Here is a 27,816-nt window from a genome sequence, read left to right as displayed (position 1 = left end):
GGTCTTGGTGGTTGGGACTGGGGTGGCTGAGGTGAAGAGGGGAGAGGAAGGTAAATATGGTTATATGGAGGGAAAGGGGTTCTTCCTCCTGTGAGTCCTGCAGAATTGTCTGTAGAGGAGGCTTGTTGGTCTCTGCTACAGGCCCTCAAAAGGTCCGTCTGCTGACACCCAGGGTTTAGCCCACTGCGGACCATCCAGACTGTCATTCAGGGGTGCAGGCCGAAGTAACTTCAGCCCAATCTGATCTGGATGGCCAGGCTTACCATGGGTGACGTTGACCTCTGTCCAGGCTATCTAAGAATTAGAAGTACCCTGGGAAGGCCAGGCAACCCTAAACGTGGGCCATTCATGGTCATAGAATGTTCGAAAGCAGTGCTTGGTGGTAGAATAATCATAATCCTCCTTATTATAGTGGGCAAAGTCTATCAAATCCTTTAGAACACAGTTTTCAAGAGTGGCTAGGCTTGAAAGTCTCTTGTTTTTTGTTTTGTTTTACTAGACAGGGTCTCTGTAGCTTTAGAGTCTGTCCTGGAATTCACTCTGTAGACCAGGCTGGCCTCGAACTCACAGAGATCTGCCCGCCTCTGCCTCTGCCTCTGCCTCCCGAGTGCTGGGATTAAAGGCGTGCACCACCACTGCCCGGCAGGCTTGCAAGTCTTAATACCCACACTGTCCACCTGTTCAGTCACCCCAAGTCCAAAATAATCCAATTCACACAGAAACTACAAAAGGCAGGAGGAGGATAGTAAAATGAAGCCAAAGACAAGACAAACTGGGCATAAAAACCAGACCAAGACCCTAGGTGGGCAGTGTGATGTCTCGCTTTTTTCCCTGAATAGCAAAATATTTGCGTCCTGTTAACCTGACACACATCCCAGATAGGGGTCCCACAAAACAGAACCAGCCTGTATCTCACCAGGAGGCCTCCATAGATGCCTGCTTGCTGCTTTTCTTCGCACAAAAAATTCACCCTGTTAGTCCCTGAGCTGAAGGCAGCCCAGAGCCTTGGAGCCTCTCAAGGCACGTGTCTCCCGAGTCAGCCCCCGAAGTTTTGAAGTGAGGTCCAGGTTTAGAATGTTGGTGTGTGGTCTGAATCTTACTGAAGCAGGTAAATGGAGATCTTGCCTTCACTTCCCAGCCATCCAGACCTGAATAATCACACAGAAACTTTGGTGTATTCCTAGCTAGCTCTTACATCTTAAATTAACCCATTTCTATTATTTTATATTTTACCACAAGGCTCGTGGTTTGTTACCTCACATCTTGTTTCTTGGGCGGCTACGTGGCATCTGCCTGACTCTGCCTTCTTTCTCCCTGCACTCAGTTTAGTTTTCCTGCCTGGCTATATTTTGCCCGGTTCTAGACCAAAGTAGCTTCTTTATTAACCAATGGAAATAAAACCTATTCATAGCATACAGAGAATCCCACATCAGGGGCCTCCAAAAAATGTCAATTCCAAATGGCAAGAATAAGACCACTACCACAATTTAAGCAAAATTTGAAGCAAACTTGATTTTTATTGGGGTTGGGGTGCCTGGAACAGCTGGCCAGCCACTGCCTCCTAAATTGGGTTAAAGAGAACAGCAGAGAATCCAAGTGGGCCCCTTTGAAGGGTCAAAGCATGAGTAGCTTGACAGAGTGGAGACAATGGGCCCAAAAGGAATTTTAAAAACCTTAAAGAAACATGCTATGGTTACCCTCCAAGGGGTCAAGGAGGGCCAGGGTATTCTCAAAACCAACTAACATCATGGGTTGGGGAAGGTCAGGTTCCAAGAAACAGAGAGCAATTCAACTCTCACAGTAAATAGAAACTTGTTTTTAAAAACACAGCATAACGGCTCCTGCCTTCAAAATGGTGTCAGGAAGGTTCCTCTATACCTGTGAGCCTAAGGCCCTGATCACAACGGCACAGTCTCCAAGAGAATAAAGATGTTTATTGACGAATAGCTTGGACAGTGTGGGGATAATCAGTCTGACCACTGTAGCTCCAGCCCTCCTAGAACACCTGTTGGAATACACTTCTCCCCTGTGGTCCCGACTGATCTTACACCTCAAGGCTGTGCATACTGCTTGTGTCACACAGGAGCGGTGTGCAAAGAGAAAGTCAAAAGCTGGACTGCAGCAGAGTGACTCTCAGGGGCCACGCCCCCTGATCCTGCAGTGGAGCAGCAGGGGTGTTCCCAGGGTCCCAGCTGGGTTCCCATTGGGCCAGGCCTCGCCTGCTCCCTGGGGCAGAGTTAGCCTTGGGAGACGCTGGTGACGAGGTGACCTGGTGTACTTCCTCACTGGGAGGTTGTGAGCCTGGTGGGAGACAGTCTCCCCTGGAGTCCGAATTTACCCCCGGAGAGCCTAAATGGAGAAGGAGAAGTGTTAACTCAGACCTCCAAGCTCCACATTTCCAGGCCTCCGCCCTTGACCCAGGGGTGCAGATCCTGGGCACCTCACCAGTCATCAGCCTGAGCCACTGGGAAGCCTCTGTAGCTAGGGCCTGGGAGAGACTGAGGACCCGCTCCCGGTGGCCTCTGGGTGTTGGCATGCAGGTTGTGGAGGGCCTGGAGCTACAGAAAATAAGCCACGGTGTCAGGTCAAACAAGCCCCAAAGGCCTGATGGGAGCTGTGTTTCTTAGCCTGTGTCCAGCGGACTCTGAGGCATTGCAGGCAGACCAGCAGTAAGGTCGCCATTACTGGATGAAGCAGGCCTTTGGAGCTCTGCAGTCCCTGACCAGGTGGGGGCTTCCTGGCTTTGTTGTAGATGCCATAGGAACTCAGGGTCTCTGGAGCTGTGTTTGGGGCACAGGGGACTGTGCTAATGCCATTGCTGCCCTGTCTGTGTCCAGACCACCCCTCATCTCCACTCACCACTGGGTTCCATACCTACTCCAGGATCCAGAACTCCTGAGCCATTGTGCAGCTCCTACAACAGGCTGGAAGGAATTGGGTGGTTAGAATCTTGCCTTGGAGAATGGTCAGGAGTTCAAGACCAGCCTGGTCAGAGTACTCATGAGATTATGTCCAAATGGAAACAAAAGGAGAGTGTGGTGGGGGAGAAAAGAGAGGAACGAAAAGGAAAGGGGAAGTAAGGAAGGAAGGAAAGGTAGAATTCTTGCATTGAAGCCCTGTTTTCTCTGCCTCCTTCCCCAGCCTCTCCCTCTCTTTCTCCTCTCTTCTCCTCAGCCCTCTCTCCCTCCCAATCTACGCACAGCTGCTTAGGAAGGCCAAAAGATGACCTTGGGTGTCCCTTCTCTGATCCTCCACCTTGGTTTGAGACAAGATCTCTCATTGGCCTAGAATCTCAGCAAGTTGCCAGACTAACTTGTGGAATAATCTTTTTGTACACTTTGAATATATGTCTCCGATTGGTTTAATAAAAAGTTGAACGGCCAACAGCTTGGCAGGATTTGGGGGGCAGAGAGGATGCTGGGAAGAAAGGAGTTGTCAGAGGGACTCAGAGGAAGCAAGACAAGCAGGATGAGAGGTAGAAGCCATGAGCCGTGCGGCACCACACAGATGCATAGGAACGGGTTAGTTAAAGTATAAGACCTAATCAGAAAGAAACCGAGGCTGTCAGTGTTCACCATTAATGGTCTCCACGTCATTGTTTGTGAGATGGGGGCCAAAGAAAGGCCTGACTACAAACGGCACCCGACGTCCAGGCACCTAATTCCATAAAAACCTGAGAAAGCTTTACAAAAGGTTCCAAACACACAAAAATGTGGTCAAACGTGGCTTGCTAGTCCCACAGTCTCTCATGCAGTCCAAGGTACAGAGAGGTCTCCTGGCCGCAGCCTGAGGGCTTGAGCTGCCAGCCCTCGGTGAGCTAAGCTGCTTGGCAGTTTAAAGTTTTGCTCATGCAGACAGGAAAGGTTACAGATACGCAGTAAAGCAGGTTCAGACAGAACAGCCTCCAAACAGGTTACTGTGTGTTTAACAACCGTGTAGGCTTAAGAAAAAAAGAAAAGGGATATAGACAGTCAAAAATAGTTTAAAAATAATAAAGTCTTTTTTGCTTTGTTTTGTTTTTCGAGACAGGGTTTCTCTGTAGCCTTGGAGCCTGTTCTGTAACTAGCTTTTGTAGACCAGGCTGGCCTTGAACTCATAGAGATCCACCTGCCTCTGCTTCCTGAGTGCTGGGATTAAAGGCATGAGCCACCACTGCCTGGCCCAAAAATAATAAAGTCTTTAAAGGAAGTAAAGTAATAAAGAAAAGAATAAGCCATGCAGAGACGGGGAACACCAGGGGCCTGGATCCTGTGTGTTGTGTTATCATGTTGTGTATTTCCCAGGGGCCTGGGGCCTGTGTGTCATTGTGTTGTGTATTCCCCAGGGGCCTGGGTCCTGTGTGTTACCGTGTTGTGTATTCCCCAGGGGCCTGGGTCCTGTGTGTTACTGTGTTGTGTATTCCCCAGGGGCCTGGGTCCTGTGTGTCATTGTGTTGTGTATTCCCCAGGGGCCTGGGTCCTGTGTGTCATTGTGTTCTCCCTCAATGTCTGGTTGCTGATGCACGAACAACAGCTGCTGAGAGACCCTGGATTTTCATAAAAACTTCTGAATTAAACCAACCTATATTTATTTTTTTTAAATGTCTTAACTTCCAAATGTAAGTCAAAAATATGTTACATTGTAGAAGAGGCAGATCTCTGTGAGTTCGAGGCCAGCCTGGTCTACACAGTGAGTTCCAGGACAGGCTCCAAAGCTACAGAGAAATCCTGTCTTGAAAAAAAAGAAAGAAAGAAGAAAGAAAAGAAGATAAAAGAAGAAAGGCCTGCCAGATATTGTAGGCCTGTAGGCTGAAGACTGGATGCTCCCGTGTTGCAGAGAGATGTCCGCACTTCCTGTTTACCAAGGTAATATTGCACGCTCCTGATGGAGTGGGACACTAGGTAGCTATGGTTGCAGTTTTCCTTAGTTAGGACAGAAGATACTAGTACAGAGTGTTGGGCTCGTCGGATAGAACGGTAATGGAGTGTTTTCTCCAAATGCCAAACACTAAGGGGCCAGACACTGCAGTGTAACTCCTACCTGGTAACTGTTCTGATTGTATAAGTTTTGCTGCGCTAGAGTTAAAACCTCTCCTTCTTATTTAGACAAAAGGGGGAAAATGTGGAATCATACTTTTGTACACTGTGAATATGTGTCACTTTGATTGGTTTGATAGAACAGCTGACCAGCCACTAGCTTGGCAGGATTTCAGGACAGAGAGGACTCTGGGAAGAAGGGAATGGCCGGCAGGATGCAGGGGAAGCAAGCCAAGCAGGATGAGAGGTAAAGCCAGGGCCCCGTACAGAAGAAGAATAATGGCTTGATGTAAGTTACAAGAGGTAGACAGAAATAAGAGCTACCGGCCGAGCTTTCATAATTATTAATGAATCTCTGTGCCGTGATTTGGGCGCTGGCTGGCAGGACAGAGAGACTCCCTGTACTAGCTGATCCATGGGATTCCAGGGAGCTAAGCATCCCACCTCCCATCTCCACACCATGGGGATTACAGACATCCACTGCTGGCCCAGGCTCTATACATGGGTTCTGAAGCTCCAACGCCATCTCCCCAGGTCCCCCCACACTTTTCTCACTGAGCCATCTCCCCAGATCCCCCCATATTTTTCGGCCAGGTTCTTTTGTAGCTCAGAGTGCCCTCCAACTCATGTAGATGAAGATGACCTTGATCCTCCTACCTCCTTGTCCTCAGTGTTGGGGTGCGAGCTGTGCATCAGCTTCACTGGGGGCACTTTTTATGGTGATGTTAGGTGGGGGGCTCAGAGACACACTATTTGAATTCACCTGTGCTCTTGGAGAAGATCAAGGTTACGAAGCCCTGGCCACACCTGCAGCAGGTCTAATCCTTCCCTGCAAAAGCTCCTCTGATTCAGATATAAATATCCCCAGAGGCTCATGTGTCAGGCTTGGTCCCAAGCCTGTGTGCTGTTGAGATGTGATTGGACAATGAGAATGCTCATCTGACCAATGAATCATCCACAGAAGAGTGACAGGAAAGAGTCTCGTGCTTTCAGGCCTGACTCCACAGCCCGCATCAGGCCGTGGCTCCCTGACATTCACAATCAAGGGTCATTGCTGTGACTGGACAGCTTATATCCGTGGCACCTGATCCTCCATGATGCCTGCCACATGCACTATGCTGAACTAAATCACATGATCCAGAACTTCCTAAACGTCAGACCTATGCTTTGTTGGAGAAAGTCTGAGATTCCTCAGGACCTGCTCGGGGACATGCAGTGACAGCTTCTCTCTGCAGAGGCTCCTCTGGCCTCCCATCCTCCCGCCATGCCTCTGGGGTGCCTCTCTCTTCCTAGCTCTTTAATTTGCATTTATTTTTTATTATTTTATGTGTATTGGTGTTTTGTCTGCATTTATGACTAGGACATACACTATGAGCTGGATTACAGGCAGCTGCGAGCTGCCACCTGGGTCCTCTGCCACCTGGGTCCTCTGGAAGAGCCATTTCTCTCTTCCCATAAAGTTAGGGCTCCATAGTTTTCAGTGCTCCCCTTTCCAGCTCACAGCCAACCATGGCCGTGAGGCTCTCTCACTAGAATCTTCATTGACTACATTATAAGTCAGCTTCCTTCAGGACCAGGCTGCCCTCTCTCCTCGCCGTGACCTCAGCAGTTCACAGCTAACTGTGCTATTAGAAAGCTGGGCCTCGCTGGAGAGGGTGTGTGGTTAGGAAAGGTATCCACCCTCTGTCTCTCTCTCCCCACCCCTCTTTCCCTTAGGTCATGTGACTTCGTTTGGCATAGCATGTGCCACAGGGAGCATGGAAGAGAGAGTTACAGGAAGGCATAGCCTCTCTCATGTCACATGGCAACTAGGAGAGCCCGAGTCCAGCATGAAAACTGAAGAGAGATACCTGTTTCCTCTGAATTGGAATGGAGAACCCTGAGACGGAGAAGATGAGCAAATTTCACGACTGTACTAAGGAAGCAGCAAACACAGCTGGAAGAGGAGACTGGCGAGTCTGGCTACAGAGAGTTCACTCAGAACTGCTGAGCTGCCTGCAGATTCTGCAGCCAGGGCCCTCATTGCAGCTTTCGTCAGCTGTCACTCATGGGGGAAGGCTTTTTGGCAATGCAGCTATTTTTAGGCTACCCCTGCCACAGCAGGTAACCCCTGACACATACTCCTGTTAGTAACCCCGTAAAACCTCATTGGCTCACCAAACTGGAACTTGGTGCAGTCTACTGTGGTCTGTAGAGTTCCCGTTCTGGACTGAGTGAACCTGTGTACACGGCTTCTCCCCAGAAAAGACTCTCCCACACCACCTCCACAAGTACAGGGCAGGATGACTTAGTTAGCAACAAGGAAATGGGAAAAGCAGCAGAGCTGAAAATGGCTGACCAGTAGAATTGCTTGCCTTCCAGGCACTACCCCCAGTACTGCTTAAACGGGCATGGTGACACATGCTTGTAATCACACACAGGAGTGGTAGAGGCAGAAGGCCTGAGTTCAAGGCCAGCCTTAGCTAAGTAGCTAGCGTGTTCAAAGCTAGCCTGGGATACACGACACCCTGTCTCAAAAAAAAAAAAAAGAAACATTCGATTTCGGAGCAGATGCTCTCCAATCCAAGGTCCTACTCTCCTCACCCTCTGCTCCAAATCAAGCTGGCGTCCAGCTGGTGACAGTGCCCTCCCCAGGGTCAGCAGTCTCGGAGAGGCCGGACGAGGAAAAGGAAGCCCATAGGCTTGGTTTCTGCGCATGCGCTCCAGCTGCTCCTGTGCACTCATGCGAGGCCGCGCCACGGGGACCTGCAGAGAGACAGACCAAGACTCTAACCTTTGGTTTCCTCAATCTTTTTGTCCCAGGAACTCCCCATCAATAGTCAGGCACTTCACAGACCATTAGAGCTTAGGGGACCCCTGGACACCAGAGGCTGCTGCGCCCCCTCCCTGACCTGCAGCTAAGAACAAAGGCTTCCCATTCCCTGTGCAGCCTGACTCCTACCACATCTTCGACCTCCTTCCATCACCTGCTCTGTCTTACGACAAGGAAGCATCATGCTCCTGGGCATGTCAGCTTCTCCCAATAACTTAATACTAAGTGGAAAATGCTGGCCCTTTTAGCCAGAGAAGTGCTGCAGAATGAACCCAAGGCTTCCTTCTCTGTGGCTTCCTCTGCTTTGCTCTGAACCACGCCCCTAGCCCCTCACTGGGGAACTCTAGGCAGGGCTCTACCACTGAGCCACACCCCAGCCCCTCACTGGGGGATTCTAGGCAGGGCTCTACCACTGAGCCAAGCCCTGTTTATTTTAAATCTCATGTCATTGTGCTAAGTGAGGCTATTAGTGCCATTCCAAAGATGACAAGTACAGAGGCTCAGAGGGGCTTAGTAACTACCCCAAATCACACAGCTACTAATATTTGAAATACTAATCCTGTCCGCTCTGGTTATGGTCTTCGACCTGGCCTCTCCTAGTGCTGGGAGGTCAGAGGTGATCGAGCACAGACATGAGGCAGATTTAAGGTGCTACCTTAGTGTTCAGGGATGAAGGTTGACGACCTTCAGGACTGGATGCTCGGGAGACCCTGGGAGACTCAACACCTTAAAGCAGAAGGGGAATTAGTCAGAACAAGATCACAGAAAGATTCCCACCGTACCAGGGTGCTCACCTGAGCGAGGGCTGAGGAGGGCTCTGTCACCTCCTGGGGGTCGACCCCAGTCCACCTCAGGGGACTGAGGGGGGCTAAGCTCCAGTGACTCCGGAAGGCTCTGGAAGGAAAAAGTGGGGGTCAAATATTGTCTGTCATTCTTCTTATTACTACTACCACAGATTTTCAAGTATTTGCCAGTTGGGGCACATCACGGAAAAGATTAAGATGACAAACCCAGAGCTAGATACACTGACTTTAAACCCCATCTCTGCCACTTACTGGCTGTGTGACTTAGAACAAGCTGCTCAACATCAAAAGTAGCGCCCCTTTTGACATGTGAAGAGTCGGAGCCGCTGTGAACACGGACACACATGTGAGGTTTCCCAGGAGCGCACAGGGCGCCATGCTATGGTGTTGACCTGGGTGATATGGTGGTGTTTGGGGGGGGGGGGGGCTTCCCAGGGGAGCAACTGCCTTTGAGTCTAAGTAACACATGCACGCTCCTGTAAGTACCCTAAAAACTCGGCGGGTCACCAAAGCGCACTTGATGTCGTCTTTGGTGCAGATGCCCTCAGTGGCTGGGGTGGACAGAAAAGTCAGGAGTCGGACGGAGCAGTGTGGGAGTAACCTAGCCGCCACTGTGGCAGGGAAGACCTGAGTGGAGGGGTGGCTTCCTGAGAGTGCTTTGATCGTGAAGAATCACCATGGAAAGCAGCGCGGGTTTGTTTTTTTTCTGAAAGGGACATTGGGGACTTTGCGTGACCTTGGCCACAAATGCTTTCGGTGCACCTGAAGCTCTCGGATTATTGGGAACTGCAGTTGGTCACAAAGGGACTGAAGTAGCCAGGGTGTGATACCTTCCTCTAGAGAAATATATGAACTAGAATAGGGACTTGGGAATGAGGAACTTGTTTATCCAAAAAAGAACTTTGTGTAATAATCAATAAATGTGCCGTTGTGTGACTGTTCAGTTCCGGTCACCAGAGACTGGGCCTTCCTGCTGCCACACAGCCCCCTTGCACAACACAGAGCACCAAACAGAATAATAAATAACAATATATTACTGGGCAGTAGTATAGCTTTGAATATCATCAGTCTGGAGGCAGAGGCACATGGATCTCTGTGAGTTCGAGACCAGCCTGGTCTATAGAACAAGTTCCAGGACAGCCAGGGCTACACAGAGAAACCCTGTCTCAAAAACAAAAACACCTCCCCAAAGAAAAATAGCAATATATACACTAAATAAGGGGCTGGTGCGTTCTCTCAGCAAATAGGGTGCTGGCCACCATGTCTGACGATTTAAGTCTCATCCCCAAGTGGAAGGCGAGAACTGATTCCCATGAACTGTCCCTGACCTCACAACGTTGTGATGTGAGTGTACAACACACACAAAAGTGCACACACTGTGCCCTGAGGGGATGTCTCCATCAGCTTGGGCTGCGGGCGTGTCTGTAGGGGCTGTCTCATTGCTAAGGGAAGACCCAGCCTGATAGGGGATAGTACCATTGCCTGGGGCTGTGTCCTGGGAGCAAATAGAAGAGGATGGGATTGAAGAGGTGGCCCAGTGGTTAGAGCACTTGCTCTCACACAGGACCCAGGTTCAAGTCCTGGCATTTACATGATGGCTGCCAACCATTCTAACCAGTCCCAGGGATTCCATGCCCTCCCTCCCCACCCCCACAGTCGTGGAACTGGGTGGGTGATCAAGGGAAAGGGAAAGAGGTGGGTGGGGGCTCAATGGGTTAGGACAGGCGAGACAGGAACCTGGGAAGGAGCTGGAAATCTCACCTCCCGCTCTGAGGACTCCTCTCCTTGTGGTGCAGGGGATGGAGACTTGGGCTCAGTATGTGGGGGTTGTTTCTGGGGGCCACCTAGGCCTGCCAGTGTGTCCTCCACCATCCATAGCTGCTGCTGGGCAGCTGCTCGGTCCTGGAAGGAAAGGGTTTGTTCAAGAGGAAGACATGCAAGGGTGGCACCAGCAGATGGGCCCACCCAGAAGGCTCTAATGTCAGCTGTGGAGGTTGCCGTGACCGTTTCCGGCCTTTACAAACTCCATGTGCCACGCATGGTCCCTGTATGTGTGTAGGTTAAAAGGCTTGTGAAAATTCTTTTTTTTCTTCCAATGTGTGGGTCCCTGGGATTGAACTTCGGCCATCAGTCTTGACAAATGCCTTTACCTACTAAGCTATCTTACTAGCCCAAACATTTTTTTTTTTTTGATTTTTCGAGACAGGGTTTCTCTGTAGCTTTTGGTTCCTGTCCTGGAACTAGCTCTTGTAGACCAGGCTGGCCTCGAACTCACAGAGATCCGCCTGCCTCTGCCTCCCGAGTGCTGGGATTAAAGGCGTGCGCCACCACCGCCCGGCTAGCCCAAACATTTTTAAAGATTTATTTATTTTTATTCATGTGTGTGGATGTGTCTCCCTGTGTGCATGCTAATGTGTGAAGGGACATCAGATCCCTTGGTGGTGGAGCTGCAGGAGTTTGTGAGCCATCTCATGTGGGTGTGGAATCTGAGCTCCAGTCCTCTCAGGGAGCAGTTAGTGCTTGGAACCACCGAGCCATGTCTGCTGCCCGCAGCATGCTCTCAAATGTATACAAGATCTGCGCGCTGCCACTGGGGACACCAGTTTGGAGAGCCCAGATCTCACACTGCTGCCTCTCCTGCCTGTGTTCTGGCACACCTCTGCTTCATACAGCTGTTGAGACACAGTGTGCCCAGGTCTTTTACCTGTCGTCCCCCCACACACACACACTGGTGTTTGGCCTGCATGTCTGTCTGTGTGAGGGTGTCAGATCCCCTGGAACTGTAATTGCAGACAGGTGTGAGCTGCCATGTTGGGTGCTGGGAATTGAATCCCAAGTTCCCTGGAAGAACAGCCCTCTGTCCAGCCCGTTTTATACAGCTTTAGAGATAACTGGAGGTGTCTGTGGCTTTCAGTGAGGTCTGGCCTACCCTTCGCTAGGTCTAACTCATTTCATTATAAAGCCCATCGCTCTTGTTGGTTTTGCTTTTGAAACAGTGTCCTGTTATCTGTTTATTTATTTTTGGTTTTTTCAAGCCAGGGTTTCTCTATGTAACAGACCTAGCTGTCCTGAAACTCGCTCTGTGGCAGGCTGGCCTCTGCCTCCCAAGTCCTGGGGTTAAAGGAGTGTGCCACACTGTCCGACTTGAGCCAATGTCCTGCTATAGCAAATGTCCAGCAAAACTTTAATTAATTATTTTTTATTTTGATATGTCCTGTTCATAATACTTATTTTTTTTACTTAAAAATAAATTATGGGGGGCTGGAGAGATGGCTCAATGGTTGGAAGCACTGACTGCTCTTCCAGAGGACCCGGGTTCAATTCCCAGCACCCACATGGCAGCTCACACCTGTCTATAATTCCAGTTCCAGGGAATCTGACACCTTCACGCCAATGCACATAAAATAAAATTGTTTATAAATAAATAAATAAATTATGGCCAGGTGGTGGTGGAATTTTGAGTCATCTTGCCTCAGTCCCCTGATTGTTTGGATTACAGGGGTGCACCCCCTACAGACAAAATGTGGATTTCTGTAGAAACAAGTGAGCAGCCAGGCATACAGGTGCACACGATAGGCTGATTACAGCAGGCTTAAAGCAGGTTGGATGAGATGAGCAATTGAGGGACAGAGGCAGGAGGATCACCATATTTTCTAGCCAAATTAGTTCAAGGCCAGCCAAGGCTACAACACCAGGCCTTGTCTCAAAAAACAGCAGAGAAAAGTCAGGCATGGTGGCAAATGCCTTTTTTTCTTAGCACTAACTGGGAAGGAAGAGGCAGGCGGATTTCTGTGAGTTCTAGGCTAGCCTGGTCTATAGAGCCAGTTCCAGGACAGCCAGGGCCACACAGAGAAACCCTGGCTTATACCACGCCCCTCCGCCCCACCACCAACAAACAACAGCAAAAACAGAGAGCTAGAGAAATGGTTCTGCCGGTTCTGCCTGCAAGGGGCTTGCAGTGCAGGCTTGAGGACCCGAGTTCAATACCAGAAACTCAGATAAAGTCAGACGTACAGGCACAAGCTTGTCCTCTCGGCACTGGGGAGGCAGAGATGGGCAGATCTCTGGGGCTCACTAGCCTAAAGACCCGGTCCGAGGAACAAGGTGCGCGGTGCCCAAGGATGTTGTTCCCCCGGCTTCCACAGGCACACCTGCACACACTTACACACAAACTACACAGGCACACGCACCTGCACACACTTACACACAAAATGTAAGGGGAAAGAAGAGAGAAAAGCTGGGAGAGGAGAGAGAGGGAGCCAACACACAGAAAACCCCCAGAATAAACTTAACAGCAACTGGCTGGAGATGGGCGCTAGACATCAACTTTTGAGGTGGGGGGAGCCAGGCTTAGCTGTGGCATTTAACAGCGCAAGCAGGGCTCCACGTGAGAGGAGCCATTTAGAACCAGCCAGAAGCGGCTTTCGGAACCTAGGTCTTTAGGACAGTAGGGGACTTAGAAAGCGAGGAAGAGGAGGCTGGGACACTGTCTGATGGCTAGGCTGCGTCTAAGAATATTTCCAGAGATGGTTAGCTGAGAGAGGAAGACCATACGAACCTAAGTCACAGCGTCCCACGGGCTGGGACCCCAGAATGAATCAAAGAGACAGAAGAGAAAACCAAAGGAAGGTGGATCTCTAGGAGTTCAAGGGCAGCCTGGTCTACACAGCTAGTTCTAGGACATCCACTACTATGTGAATGTAACAGAGAAATCTTGTCTGGGGCGAGGGTTAAGAGCACCTGCTGCTCTTCCAGAGGACTTAAGTTTGGTTCTCAGCAGCCACATAACTGATTGTAACTCCAGTTCTAGGGACTCCAACATCCTATTCTGGATTTCAAGGGCACACACATACACAAGTTTAAAATAAATATATATATATGTATGTATGTATATACACACACATATATGTATACACACACACTTAAATAAAAAATAATAAATCTTAAAATCTAAAAACAGAAGCAGAGCATTCAAGACTTGTTTAAAGAGTGAGTGAGCTAGAGCCACTCTAGCCAGCATTTCCTGACTCTGCTGTTTTTCATGTTTATTTTGATGATTTTATTATTTTTTTTAAATTTTATTTATTCTTTTTTTTAAAATATTTATTTATTTATTACGTATACAATATTCTGTCTGTGTGTATGTCTGCAGGCCAGAAGAGGGCACCAGACCCCATTACAGATGGTTGTGAGCCATCATGTGGTTGCTGGGAATTGAACTCAGAACCTTTGGAAGAGCAGGCAATGCTCTTAACCACTGAGCCATCTCTCCAGCCCTATTTTGATGATTTTAAATAGGAGTAGATGGCCGGGCGGTGGTGGCGCACACCTTTAATCCTAGCACTCGGGAGGCAGAGGCAGGCGGATCTCTGTGAGTTCGAGTCCAGCCTAGTCTACAAGAGCTAGTGCCAGGACAGGCTCCAAAACCACAGAGAAACCCTGTCTCGAAAAACTAAAATAAATAAATAAATAGGAGTAGATGTGTTTCTGTATGTGAGGATGTGCGTGTGAGTGCGGTGCGTGTGGACAGCCACTGTGTGGGTGCTGGGAACTGGACCATGGTCCTCTCCAAGAGTAGCAGGTGCTCTTGAGCTGAGCCATCTCTGCAGCCCTGACTCTTGCAACTTGATCCAGTGAGATCGAAGAAGTCCCAGCCCCTATTCCTGCCACCATGAGCTCCGTCTTACCTTCCCCACAGTGAAGAACCATATACTCATCCCACAAACCAAATAAAACCTATCATAACACATTTCCCCTAATTGCTTCTTGTCAAATATCACCAATCCAGGGGGTGGGACTCGGCTCCTGGACAGGGCTGGCATGGCCACAGTTCCCAGGTGGTACTTGAAGTACTGAGAGCCTGTGGCTCAGATGCTGTGGGCAGGGAGGAAAGGGTGAGGGTGTACCTGGGGAGACCCGAGGTGCAGAAGGTATTCGAGGGTCTCCCTTAAGGTGCCCAGGTCCTGCTCCAGGCCACTGTAGGTGTCCCAAACCTGCTCTCGTTCCTAGAATCCCAAAAAAAGGGAAGATACAAGGTTAGTCCCTCAAACCACCAGATCCTGCCCCAGTGGAGGAGGGATGCTTCCTCTGGGTAGTCTCCTGCCCCAGCTGAGGGGGAGACTTCCTCTGGGTAGTCTCATTCCAGAAGGACTTCAACTCCATGACTTTGCCTGAACTACTGGGAACCCCAGGCACATGCTTCAGTGATCCCCGTGAACATGGACTGATCCTAAGCCATGCAGCCTAGCAGCCTACAGATAAAATCGGAAGTATCTATTCACATCTGTGTTTTAACATGATCCTTACAAGGATCATATGAAGTAGATACGATGTCTTCTTTTAGATGTATTTACAGGCATGAGTGTTTTCCCTGTATGTTTGTGTGTGTATCCTGTACACGGAGGCCAGAGAGGGTGTCGGATTCCCTGGAACTGGAGTTACAGATGGCTATGAGCCAACATGTGGGTGCTGGGAATTGAACCCATGTTCTCTAGGACAGCAAAAGTGCTCTTAAATCATCGAGCAAGCTCTCCTATTCATTTTTTTTTTTTTTGAGACAGTCTATGTAACTCTAGCTGTCCTGGAATTCACTATGTCCATCAGGCAGGCTGACCTCAAACTCACAGGCATCCCCTGCCTCTGCCCCTTCAAATACTAGTTTTCTTTTCTTTTTTTTTACATCCCCCATACTACTTTTCTTCTCTAGAGAAATGACCCAAGTGTTCAAATAACATTTTTAAGACCATTGTAACATTGAGGGAGAGCCCATTCAAAGCCAGAAAGTTCATGTCAAAATCACCTAAGGAGAGCGAGTGAGGAGGCCAACAGGAGAAGGCGTTTGGCAGCCACCCTGAAGGCCCAGTCCATCCCAGAAACTGCACAGCGCAGGGGAGAGCCAGCTCCTGGAAGATGCTCTCTGGCCAGCACCAGCACTCTGGCACACGTACACACAATTCACTTGAATCATTTATTTCGTGTGTGCAAATGCTCATGAATGGTTGGAAGTGAGCAGAAAGGACGGCTTATGGTTGGCTCTCTTTATCGAACACGTGGGTTCCAAGAATCATGTGCTGAGGCCAGGGGCTGGTGCTCTTCCCTGCTGAGACCTCTCATCAAGCCAACACACAGAATACATAACAACTACAGTAATAGGGCTGTCCTTTGTTTCCCTGTGCAGGGCATGGTGGCACACACCTTTATTTGAATACACTGTGAGACTATTTTTTTTTTTTTTGGTTTTTCGAGACAGGGTTTCTCTGTAGCTTTGGAGCCTGTCCTGGAACTCCCTTTGTAGACCAGGCTGGCCTTGAACTCACAGAGAACTCCTCCTGCCTCTGCCTCCCAAGTGCTGGGATTAAAGGCATGCGCCACCACCGCCCGGCGACTGTGAGACTATTTAAAAAAATAAGGTAAAATCAAATCAGATCATTTTAGGATTGAGGGCCTGGTTCACACGTATGTGTGTATGTGTAGGGGGAAGAATGGAGCAGAGTCGCTGTATCTAGGGAAACAGAATAAAATAGCAGAACGAAACAACTGCTTGTTGGAGGCGTTTAGAGCTTGAAGAAGTCGCTATAGAAAAGAGTGGTTGTGTTCTGTTATCTGCAGGGTTGTTTGTCTGAAGGGGCTCTACAGCCTCTGCATGACCCTGGACACAGAGGGTCCTAGCACACCTGGAGCATCTGGCGTTATTGTGTGCTGTGTGCACACAACCAGGACTAAAGTGGCAAGCGTGCGATGTTTTCCTTCATGAAACACAGAGATTAGATCTTTGGTAAGAGGAATTTGTTTTGCCCAAAAAACGACTTTTGTGTAATAATAAGTAACTACGCTCCTGCAGGGCTTCTCGGGGTTCAGTTCATAGAAACTGTTCTTCCTGCTGCCACAGAGCCTGAATTACCTCTGCAGTGACCTTCTTCCTTCGACTGAGTCACACAACACCCAACATATGTGTTCACATGTGTGCACATACATGTTTGTATGCACATAACGTATGTATAATAGAAAATAGTAAATACATTGTAAAAATCATTCTCTTGGCCAGGTGTGGTGGCACGCACCCTTAATCCCAGCACTCAGAGGCAGAGACAGGTGAATCTCTGGGAGTTTGAAGCCAGTTTGGTCTACATAGTGAGCTCCAGGACAGCCAGGGCTGAAGAAACCCTGTCTCAATGAAGCCACCACCACCATCATCATCATCACCATCTCAAGCGACTAAGTTCAGTTTTGTCGCTGCTTGGCTGCGTGCCCCATACCTTCTATAATAATCAAGGTTATGGGTCTCAGGGGCTAGAAGGCCAGGAAGATGGCTCAGTTGGTAAAGACAACTTCAAGCTGTCCTCTGACGCTCACAGGGTTGCCATGGGAGACACTGGTGCACACACATAATAAGAACACATGTTTAAGAGGTTATATATTTAAGCCGGGCGGTGGTGGCGCACGCCTTTAATCCCAGCACTCGGTAGGCAGAGGCAGGAGGATCTCTGTGAGTTTGAGGTCAGCCTGGGCTACAAGAGCTAGTTCCAGGGCAGGCTCCAAAGCTACAGAGAAATCCTGTCTTGAAAAAACAAAAAAACAAAACAAAAAGAGGTTATAGATTTAAAATTGTTACTGGGTTGACTGATGGCTCAGGAATGACCTCTAAGCCCGTACAGCCTCCAACGCAGCCTGAGAGTCCTTCTCACCTGAGCCAGGTGACAAAGAGTGGCTCTCACGTTCACCAGCCGGTCCTGCAGAAGGCGCTGGCGACCCCAGGCCTTCCCAGAAGCTGCAGCCTCCCTGGTAGCTTGGCCCAGTTGCTGCCGGGTCAGCTCTAAGGCTGCCTCTAGCTGCTCCTGCACAGAAAACAGAGGTCAGACTTCTGAAGCCACTTCCAACCCAAGAAGACAAGGCAGCTAGACTCCCACACCAGGGGATCACTCAAGGACGGGAGGGCTAAGACCCTCCCCTTCTGCACCTTCTCCTCCTGCCTCTTGTCTAGATCCTCCTGAATCCTCCTCAGGAGCCGGTCCTGCCCACACAGCTTGGTCAACAAGGTCTGGGGGAAGTGGAGAAGGAAATGTTTATGGACCTCAGCTGACTTTTCCCCTCCCAGCTCCATCTAGAGCAGTGGTTCTCAACCTTCCTAAAGCTGTGGCCCTTTAATACACTTCCACATGCTGTGGTGACCCCCCCCAAACATAAAATTACTTTGTTGCTACTTCATAACTGCAGTTTTGCTACTGTTATGAATTGTAATGTAAATGTCTGATATATAACCCAAAGGGGTCGCTGTTATGATTGTCGTCACTTTAAGAGACAAGCCACGCCCACTCCCATGCTCCCAGAGCCCGCTGCCTATCTACTGCCACCAGGGATCTTGCAGTATTTTTAAAAAATCATAACAGTCACAACCCACAGGTTGAGAACCACTGGCTAAACCTTTTCTTTTTAACTCGGAGAGTTTGACAGGGATTGGGTCTGAGAGAACTTACATCTGTCTCCAAACTCTGGTGAAAAGTTGAGTCCGCTGGGGGAGGACCTGGCTAAGGAGAAAATTCGAGGGTCAAAGGGTTTTGATGTCCGTTTTATTAGGCCCTTCCTTTAACCCCATTGGCACAGCATACTTCTTGGCTTTAAGGCCAAATTCAAATTTGAATTAAGTCTTTTTTTAAAATATTTATTTATTTATTATGTATACAATATTCTGTCTGTGCGTATGTCTGCAGGCCAGAAGAGAGCACCAGATCTCATTACAGATGGTTGTGAGCAACCATGTGGTTGCTGGGAATTGAACTCAGGACCTTTGGAAGAGCAGGCAACGCTCTTAACCACTGAGCCATCTCTTTAGCCCCCTTGAATTAAGTCTTAATCTTTGGTCTTCCCCAGTGATTTGAAAACCACAGCAAGGCACATGCCTTTAATCCCAGCACTCGGGAGGCAGAGGCAGGTGGATCTTCGTGAGTTCGAGGCCAGTCTGGTCTATAGAGTGTGTTCCAGGACAACCAGGGCACACATAAAAATCCTCTCTTGAAAAAACAAAAAAGAAAAGAAAACCACAGCAAGAACACTGTGGAAAGAACTCCAAGTGATACTTGTTAAGTCTCAAAGAAACCAGAGACAAAAGGCCAACCAAGGTGCCTATTTATATCAAAGAGGACACTGGCCACCCCTCTCACTTCTGGTTCCTAAGTACCCTGCCCTACCCTGAACCTCTCCAGTCCTGGAGCTTCTTCCCTTGCCTCCCCTCCCCTCCCCTCCCCTCCCCTTCCCTTCCCCCCAACTTCTCTGATTCCTACATAACCTCAGCCATTTGAGTACACAGTTTCTTGGTCTCTGGGTCCTCTGCTCCTCTCTTTGCTCTGTTTCCCCACCCCTTTCTCTCCTCCCATGGCCCTGTTTAGTCGCACTCTTCCAGATGCCTCCGGCTGTTCTCTCCCTCCTGTATAAAATAAACCTCCTCAACCATACCCAGGAGTGGCCAAGTCCTCATATTTTCATTCAGTGGCTTGTTTCATCAGCCACGGGGAAATAAGAGAACTTACACAGGGAACCTGGATGCTCCCCTTTCAAGGCTCCTTGGCCAAGAGACAATCACCCTGGGGAGTGGGGTGGTCAAGCAAGAGAGGACTCTAGTGGATTCCTAGTGCTGCAGGAAACTTACCAGCAAAATCATGGAGGCCCGGGTCCCAGGGGGTCGCGGAGGCAGCTGCAGATAGGTGGAAGAACCAGAGGAGGCCTGGGTAGACTGAAATAAAAATGCTTAGAAAGGTCTTATTAGGGGGCTGGAGAGATGGCTCAGTGGTTAAGAGCATTATCTGCTCTTCCAAAGGTCCTGGGTGAACCATATGGTGGCTCACAACCATCTGTAATAAGGTCTGGTGCCCACTGCCCTACCTACAACTTGACTGGGCTCAAGATCAGAACTGAGGCCACCAAAAGATCACAGTATTGGGCTGAAGAGATGGCTCAGAGGTTAAGAGCATTGCCTGCTCTTCCAAAGGTCCTGAGTTCAATTCCCAGCAACCACATGGTGGCTTACAACCATCTGAAATGAGGTCTGGTGCCCTCTTCTGGCCTTCAGGCATACACGCAGAAAGAATATTGTATACATAATAAATAAATAAATATTTTAAAATAAAAAAAAATTAGGCCTAATGTCATAGGCCCTCATCTCAGGTACTCTGGAGGCCTAAGTTACAGAGTGAGTTCAAGGCCAGCCTGGGCAACTTAGGGAAACCATGTCTCAAAATAAGTTAAAAAGAGGACTGGGGAGTAGATTAGTGGTAGAGTGCTTGCCTAGAATGGCCAGGCTGTGGGTTCAGAGCACACACACACACACACACACACACACACACACACACATACCCTCAACTCTAGTGGCCCCACACACACGTTATTACTCAATGGCCAAGCCTGGCAAAACCGTTAGAGGCTGTAGGAAGTTAGCTGCAGATATTCTAGGGTATAAATCCATGACTTTTAGAGAAATTATCAAGCAGCCAGCATTATCTTGAAACAATAACTGGAAACCAAACTATGCCTCCATCTAATGTAGAGTATTATTAACTACAATACCCACAATACATAGGAGCAATGTCACAAAAATAATCCTGAGGCCTGATGAGGCATGAAACCCATTTGCCTTTGATTTGGAGGGCTGGGAAAACCAGTTGCATTGTGAACTATAATCCCCATAATGCCAGAGTGATTCGATCACTGGCCTGGAAAGAGAGCTCTGAAGCCTTATGGGAAATGTAGTCCGCTCTGTCCGGGCACCTGTGTTCTAGGCTCTTGTCTCCAGGGCTGGGGACTCCTGGGTGGCCGCCCTCCGCCAGCTTCGGAGGAGGGTCCGCGGCGTGGAGTGGGTGGTCGAGAAAGGGTCTGTCTTTGGGGTCCCCAATCCAGAGGAGGTCGGACATCGATGCGACTCAAGGGAGTGTGAGGTCGGGCAGGAAACGGTATCTCTCCTGCTGAGAGAGGGGGTCGCCGCGCGGGAGCAGAACGAGGACGGGGAAGGCTCAGAGGGGAAGGCGGGCGGGAGAGGGATGAGAACAGCCTATGGAGAAGAAAGAATCAGGGAACTGAGGTAGTCTGAGCCTCTGCTTCCATCCACCTCAGTACCCAACAAGGATGTCTGGCTTCCCAGGTTGCACTGCCCCTCTCTGCTGGACAGACTGTGGGTGAGTTCCCTTTGGGAACATCTGCGTCCACTTTTGCGAAGGGTCAAGCCACCACCAAGGTCCCTCCAGGCCTTATCTTTCCCTTAAGCCACGCCTCCAACCGGCTCGCTCCTTCCTTAGACCACCAACCATCCCTTACTGGTCCAACTACTTCTTTAACTCCCACTTACTTCCCTTATGCCACGCCCTGATAACAACAGGGCTCCGCCCTAAGTCCCCAAAGTGTTCCTACTTACTCTGGGCTCCTGGTCCTCCTACTCCCCGTGCCAAGCTGCAGTTCAGCTGTGGGGCTAGACCTGTACGTTCCATGGCTGCCACGACCTCTGGAGAGCCTTGCTACCTCTGGTGATTCCGAGATGCGCCCCTCTTCCCTTCTGCTCCCCTCTGGAGGCCCCCCGGGACCCCCGGGGCCTTCTCCCGGCTGGGGACGTGCAGGTGACCTAGGTAGTCCACTAGCAAATGGGCACAGAAAAGGACATCACTCTTGCTCCTAAAAGGTCACTGGGTCTACTGGCACAGGACCCAGGGTCCTGAGGCTAGGAACTGGGCAAGCTGGGAAAGTCCCTGAGACAGTCGACATTTAAGGGGGGAAATGGCGGTTGAGGTGATATTGTTTTGACCTGGGTTGTTCTTTTTTTTTTTTTATAAACATTTGGCCATCATGGATGGGTATAAATGGAACCATTGCCCGGAAAAAAAATAATAATAATAAATCAGCCCTGGGGAGGAGGAAGAGGCAGGTGGTTCCAGGCCAACCAGACTTATACAGTGAGACCTGGTCTCAAAATCCAAAACTAAACAAACAACAAACAGCTAGGCATGGCTCTGCATGCCAATACCCATGGAAACTGAAGAGCTGAGACGGTTAGACCCTGAGAGCTTATGGGTCACCCAGCCTAACTAAGGCAAGCTTCCAGCTCAGTGAGACCCTGTTTCCAAGGCAATAAGATAGAACAGTAACAGAAAAGTATACCTGGCTGGAGAGATGGCTCAGAGGGTAAGAGCACTGGCTGCTCTTCCAGAGGTCCTGAGTTCAATTCCCAGCAACCACATGGTGACTCACAACCATCTGCAATGAGATCTGGTGCCCTCTTCTGGCGTGCACACAAACATTCAGACAGAATACTATAGCTATAATAAATAAATACATCTTAAAGAAAAATACTGTCCTGCTCTGGCCTCCACGCAGACACACACACTTTTAGGGCTGGAGAGGTCACTCGATGCTAGACAGCTTGCTTAAAGTATGAAATCCTGGCTTCACCTCCCAGTAAATAGCAGGAGCTGGAGAGGTAGCCTAACAGTTAAAAGTGTTTTCTCCTCCTTCAGAGACCCGAGTTCAGCTCTTCGTGATCACCTGTAACTAGTTCCAGAGGGACCCAACACCTCTAGCCTCCACTAGCACCCACACAGACATACAACCAAACAAAAACTCACACAAGGCTGGGGTATGGCCCAGTCAATAGTGTCTGCCTAGTGGTATACAAGAATCCCCGAGGACAAGTCCCCACAGCGCAGAGTGAGGAATCTGGAATCCTAGCACTTGCAATGTGGCCGTGGTGTGATCAGCTATTCTGGACTATTCGACCTTGTTCAAAAACAAAACCCGTGTGGTTGTACAGGCCTGCTTTTAATCCCGGGGCAAAGGCAAACCTGGTCTACAAAGAGAGTTTTCAGAACAACCTGGTCTACATAAAAAGTAATAAGTAAATTTTACAAGCTTTTGTTTTGTTTTGTTTGTCAAGACAGGGTTTCTCTGTGTAACCAACCTGGCTGCCTTGGAACTCACTTTGTAGACCAGGCTGGCCTCAGACTCTATGAGACCCACCTACTGCTGCCTCTCAAGTGCTGGGATTAAAGGCATATGCCACCACTGCCAGGCTTTTTACATTTTAAAATGTGGCCTGGCCTTGTAGCTGGAGAGACAACTCAGGTTAAGAGCACTTTTTGCTCTTCCAGAAGACCTGGCCTCAATTTAGCACCCTCAAGACAGTTCACAACTGTAATTCCAGTTCCAGGGGATCTGACACCCTCTTCTGGCCGCTGAGGGTACCATGCACATATGTGGTTCATGCTAGTAAACACTCATATACATGAAATAAAAAGAAACAAGTCTTTTTAAAAATGTGACATGGGCCAGTGGTGGTGGAGGCAGAGGCAGGTGGATCTCTGTGAGTTTGAGGCCAGCCCGGTCTACGAGAGCCAGTTCAGGACAGGCTCCAGAATACCTTGACTAGAGGGTCAGTTAGAAGTCAGTGGACAAGAAGGTGGGCAGATCTTAAAAGAGAAAACCTTTTTGCTATTGCAGAAAGTTCCTTGGGGGGAGGGGTCTTTGATGGTAGGGTCCACTTCTGTGACAGCTACGAATTGCATATTTAAATGGCTGCCCTACAAAGGGAGGAGCTTGCCTGGTGGTCACTCACCAGTCCTCCCCTTCTGCACGAGAGGCCCTCCCCAGAGCTCGCAGCCAGCCTCTTAGGTCCTCCAGTGTGTCAGCTGCAAGGACATAGGTCCTCATGCCTGGGTGCTCTGCCTGCGAGGGACAGAGGTTTGGAACCAGAACTCAGAGGAAGTGTGGTAAGACTTCTTTGAGCGTGGAAACCCCAAGGTGTGGTCACCTCAAGTTCCCACCTACCACCTAACAAGAACCCACCAACATACTCACTGTGAAGGTGAATCGCCGGCCCCGTGGGGCTCCTGGCCCATCCGGCCTGACGCTGTAGCTGGGTAAGAGTACACTGCCCAGGACACTCTCCTCTCTGCTGTCTGCAGAGGGCAGTTGGGGTCAGAGGTCAGGAAGGTGTCAGGGCAACTGGAAGCCTGGGAGAGGAACTGGTGGGAAAGGGCCAGCCGGGACACTGACCCTTGTAGTAGAAGAGGCAATGTCCTGAGAGGACGAACCAACGGTGTTTCCACAGCCGGAGGCCTGAGCTGTCCTAGGGAGAGAGATAAGAAAGGGCCTCAGCAGAGAGCAGAGAAGAGAAAGTAGACGGAGAAAGTGGCCCGGGGGACAGAGGGACAGAGACTAGGTGGAGGGAAAGACAGAGACAGAGGGACAAAGGTCCAGAGAGACCTGAGGAAAGAGAGATGGGGGCAGAGACCCAGAGAGAGGCAGGCAAAGAGAGAAAGGGAAGGAGGGAGGGAGTAAGGAAGGGAGGGAAGGAGAGAGGGAGGGAAGGAGGCAAGGAGGGAGGGGGAGAAGGAGAGCCTAAAGGGACTGGGGTGGCCAATGGGTATGTGTTGGTACGATGGATAAGTGAAAGCTGGGTGCCTGACTGAGTGATAGCACATTTGGTTCTAAGCTTGGTCACTTTTTCTCTCTGTGTTGTCCTGGCTGCCCTGGAATGTAGACCAGGCTTGCCCACAGAGATGTGTGCCTCTGCCTCAGGAGTTCTGGGATCAAATGCATGTGCCACCATGCTCTGTGCTCCACCTTGATCTTAGATGCTCAGATACCTGTTCCTCTCACGTGCACATAACCTGTGTCCTGGGGCCAGGAACAGGAAATAGTCCAAACACAGACAGAGAAGGAATGGCTAAGGTTTGGAGGAAAGAGTAAGAGGTTGAGGGTCAGGCGGCAGAGGGATGTCATATCCATCGTGTCGGGAATAAGGAAGGAAACTCAACAGCAAGTTTCAGCACCCAGGGACACAGCTTTCCCGCCATCCTTACCTGCTTGTGCAGCCAGCCACGTATGTGCACGGGCAGGTTGGGGTCTCGCCGAAGCGCATTGTTCCTTTTCCCAAAGGCATGGACCCTGTGTACCGCACGGGTAGGCTTCTAGTTGTGAGAACAGAAGTGAATAGCCAGCCCGGGGTGGCGCACACCTTTAATCCCAGCACTCGGGATACAGAGGCAGGAGGATCTCTGTGTGTTTGAGGCCAACCTTGTCTACAGAGAGAGTTCCAGGACATCCAAGAGTGTTACACAGAAAAACCCTGCCTTTCTCTCCTGGGACTGGCTGTGCAGTGACCTCTCTCTCTTAGAGGTCAGGCCAGGAGGCTGAGCACAGTAGCACTGCCTACGGAACCAGCCTTTGGGATGTGGATGACGGAGGATCAGGATTCAAGGGAGTTCCAGGACAGGCTGTGCTGTCTGAGACCAAGTCTCAAAACAAGCAAACAAAACCAATGACAAGGGATTGAGTTAGCTCTGTTTACACGGTGCTTCCTCATTGTACATGAAGCACAAGTTCAAGTCCTAGAGTTGTTCACACTTGCAATTCCATCCCGCTGGAGACAGCAGCAGAATCAGAAGTTCAAGGTGGGTGGGTGGTGGCCATTCCTTTAAACCTAAGACACAGGAGGCAAAGGCAGGCAGATTTCTGAGTTTGAGACCAGCCTGGTCTACAGAGGGAGCTCCAGGACAGCTAGGGCTACGCAGAGAAACCCTGTCTCTCAACAACAGCAACAGTAACAAGTTCAGGTCATTTTTTGACTACCTAGGAAGTCAAGCAGTCTGGGCTCCATGAGACCCTGTAGAGATGCCCCTGGCAAGAACACACTCTTGCCTGCCACAGCCAGAAATGCCAAAAAAAAAAAAAAAAACCTTTGCAATCCCCACAGGGCATATGGGCTGGGAGTTCCCCACAGAAGTCCTGGGAAGTGAAAGGAGAGAAGGTCGTCGTTTGATGCTGGGCAGAGACTTCCTCAGCAAGCGAGTTCAAGGTGGAGATGGGGCTTCTCACCCTTCCTTTCTCTCAGAGGGGCACCTGTCGACACACAGACTGCACAGACCTCCATGTCCAAGCTGCCTTGGACTCCTCCTTGGGAGTCGGATGACCAAGACTGGAATCAAATCTCTGGGTTCTGAATTTAAGGGAGTAAGGTGAACTTTGTCCTAGGTGATATTTATATAGCCCAAGCTATCCTCAAATCACTAGGTAACCAAGGATGACCTTGAATTTCTGATCCTCCTGCCTCTACTTCTTGAATGTTGAAATTTGAGGTGTGTACCACCATACCTGGCTTCTTCTCTCGTGTTTTGTTTTGTTGTTGTTTTTCAAGAAAGAGTCTCACTATGTAGCTATGGCTGTTCTAGAACTCACTACGTAAACCAGGCTGGCCTCAAACTCACCAAGATCCACCTGCCTTTGCTCCCCAGTGCTGGAATTAAAGGCATGTGCCACTACACCTGGCTTTGGTTTGGGATTTTTTTCGCATGAGGCAGCGTCTCACCTAGGCCAATCTATATCTCTGCCTTCATCTCCCCTATACTGAATTACAGTTGTAAACCACCATGCCTGGTTGTTAGTGGGTGGGTTCCCCTGTTGTAGACTGGAGAGGAAGTCCCCTAAGCCAGTCAGGAGCAGCCACCTCCTTTCAGTCTAGGTTTGTGGAAGACTGAGAGGGTGGGGACAGAGCTGGGAATGTCTCCAAGTTCCAACTGCAGCTGATGCTCAACTAGGGGCCAGTCTGGCAGACCCAGTCACTAAGGAACCTTGTCCTTGACAACTGGAGCCCCGTGGTGACACAGAACCACAGCTAGGAAATGGGTCAGGGTCACCCTTCGCTCCCTCCTCCCTATCCCCCTGCGAACGCTAAGAACCTTGGTGCTCGGGCTGCTCAGAGAGGATGCAGTGGAAGCGCTGCTGGCCAGGCTCAGGCTGCTCCGGGGTCGGTCCTGCTCCATCGAGAGCTCTGGGAGAAAGAAAAGGGGGCTGTGTCTCTCCACTGACGGGGGCTGAGGACAGAGTTGGGGTCAGGGCTTGGAGGTCAGAGAATGCTGCGGGAGAAAGAAACTGTTGTTTGGGGACTGGGGGACTGGGGAGGTCATGGCCAGGGATCACATACCAAGAGCAGTGCCAAGAGAGGTGGGCGGCCCTGGCAGCTGTGGGGAGGGGGCAGCTGTCTGCAGTCAGGCCTTAAGAATAGGGGCTCCTTTATTCCTGCCCACTGAACTCTGGCTAGGAATGTGACCCCCTCTATGCGCAGGGATTCTACTCCCTGCCTCCTTCAGGGTGCCCTGGGCTACCTGTCCCTGTTTTCTCTCATGAACCCCCAAAGTATCTTTGTCAACTACCCAAGACAAGTCCTGAGACACTAGGAATGAGCATCCAGGCAAGTCCCTCCCAGCCCAGCCAGGGACTTACCCAGCTCTGGTGTCCCACAGGATCTGCCACCTCACACACTGCCTCTCAGGGCTGTCTCTCCACACCTGATGTCTGCTTCTGTGTGTGTGTCTGTCTGTCTGTCTCTCTCTCCTTCTCTCTTCCTCTCTCTCTCTCTCTCCTTCTCTCTTCCTCTCTCTCTCTCTCTCCTTCTCTCCCTCTTTCTCCCTCTCTTTCTCTCTCTCCCTCTCTTCTATGTCACCTTCCCTCTCCTCACCTTACTGCTCCTGTGTAACTCCCCACCCCTCCAGTCTTATCTCCCTCCTCTAGTCCCTCTCTCCGCGCTCAGTCTCTCTTTCTCCCTAGCCAGACACATCTGTTTCCTTTCTTCTCTTTCAAGTGCTCTTCCTCACTTTCTCTCTTCCTCCCTCTCCCAGTTTCTCTTTCCTCTCTGCTGGGCTTTCCCTGTCTCTGGCAGCCGCCCACGCTGCTGCCTCCCCTCCCAATCCTGGCTGTCTCCGCCTCTTCTGGCCTCCCCACTGCAGCCTGACCCCTGGCTCAGCTGTCCCCACAACTAAGGGGAGGGATTGGGCTCCCCAACTCCTGGCTCCCCTAAACTGTTGCTGGGACTCCTCAATGTTTGGAGCAGAGACTTGAACCCCAGTACAAGTTTGTTGTTACTTCGGGTTCTGAGCTCCAGGCACCTCCTAGAGAGCTGTCCTGGGTCTTTTGAAGAATGGGGTATCCAACTCCTGAAACTTTGGAAAATTGGGATACTTGCTAGTGGGTGCCTGGGAAGGGCTGAGCCAGAAGTCAGGACTCACAGACTGTGCATCCATGATCAGCACTGGTCCTGGGGGGGGAGTTGGTCCCAGAGAACTAGGTTCTGGCAAGGACAGAGTTAAGCGGCAGTTTGAAATTTCTCCCTCAGATGAGACTGATAACCCTTTAGGAGGGAGGTATAGTGCATTCTGAG

The 27,816-nt window shown here is 50.1% G+C and overlaps 1 protein-coding gene across 5 annotated transcripts; it reads right to left on the bottom strand.

Annotated features, from left to right (window-relative positions):
- Nucleotides 1-1,914: 1,914 nt before the first annotated feature.
- Plekha4 (pleckstrin homology domain containing A4) lies at nucleotides 1,915-27,316 on the bottom strand. Of its 5 annotated transcripts, none has more exons than XM_075952670.1 (20): nucleotides 26,883-27,313; nucleotides 26,339-26,430; nucleotides 24,464-24,571; nucleotides 23,655-23,727; nucleotides 23,457-23,557; nucleotides 23,215-23,324; nucleotides 21,028-21,243; nucleotides 20,388-20,667; nucleotides 19,273-19,356; nucleotides 18,104-18,154; nucleotides 17,587-17,667; nucleotides 17,315-17,464; nucleotides 14,537-14,635; nucleotides 10,392-10,532; nucleotides 8,652-8,721; nucleotides 8,483-8,553; nucleotides 7,599-7,760; nucleotides 2,875-2,924; nucleotides 2,446-2,558; nucleotides 1,915-2,349 (listed from the first exon to the last, which is right to left on the bottom strand). In XM_075952670.1, the coding sequence occupies exons 2-20, from the start codon at nucleotides 26,420-26,422 to the stop codon at nucleotides 2,105-2,107; spliced, it is 2,289 nt and encodes a 762-aa protein (XP_075808785.1). In that variant the 5' UTR covers nucleotides 26,423-26,430; nucleotides 26,883-27,313; the 3' UTR covers nucleotides 1,915-2,104. The 5 variants fall into 5 exon arrangements, with proteins under 5 accessions (XP_075808785.1, XP_075808782.1, XP_075808783.1 ...); XM_075952667.1 differs by having other exon boundaries at nucleotides 8,622-8,721; nucleotides 26,883-27,292; XM_075952668.1 differs by lacking the exon at nucleotides 26,883-27,313 and adding an exon at nucleotides 26,584-26,615 and having other exon boundaries at nucleotides 8,622-8,721.
- Nucleotides 27,317-27,816: the final 500 nt, after the last annotated feature.

The sequence above is a fragment of the Microtus pennsylvanicus genome, chromosome 18 (genome assembly GCF_037038515.1).
Source record: "Microtus pennsylvanicus isolate mMicPen1 chromosome 18, mMicPen1.hap1, whole genome shotgun sequence".
Taxonomy (NCBI): Eukaryota; Metazoa; Chordata; class Mammalia; order Rodentia; family Cricetidae; genus Microtus; species Microtus pennsylvanicus.
The sequence above is the reverse complement of the archived record's forward strand: the minus strand, read 5'-3'. Positions and strand labels throughout refer to the sequence as shown.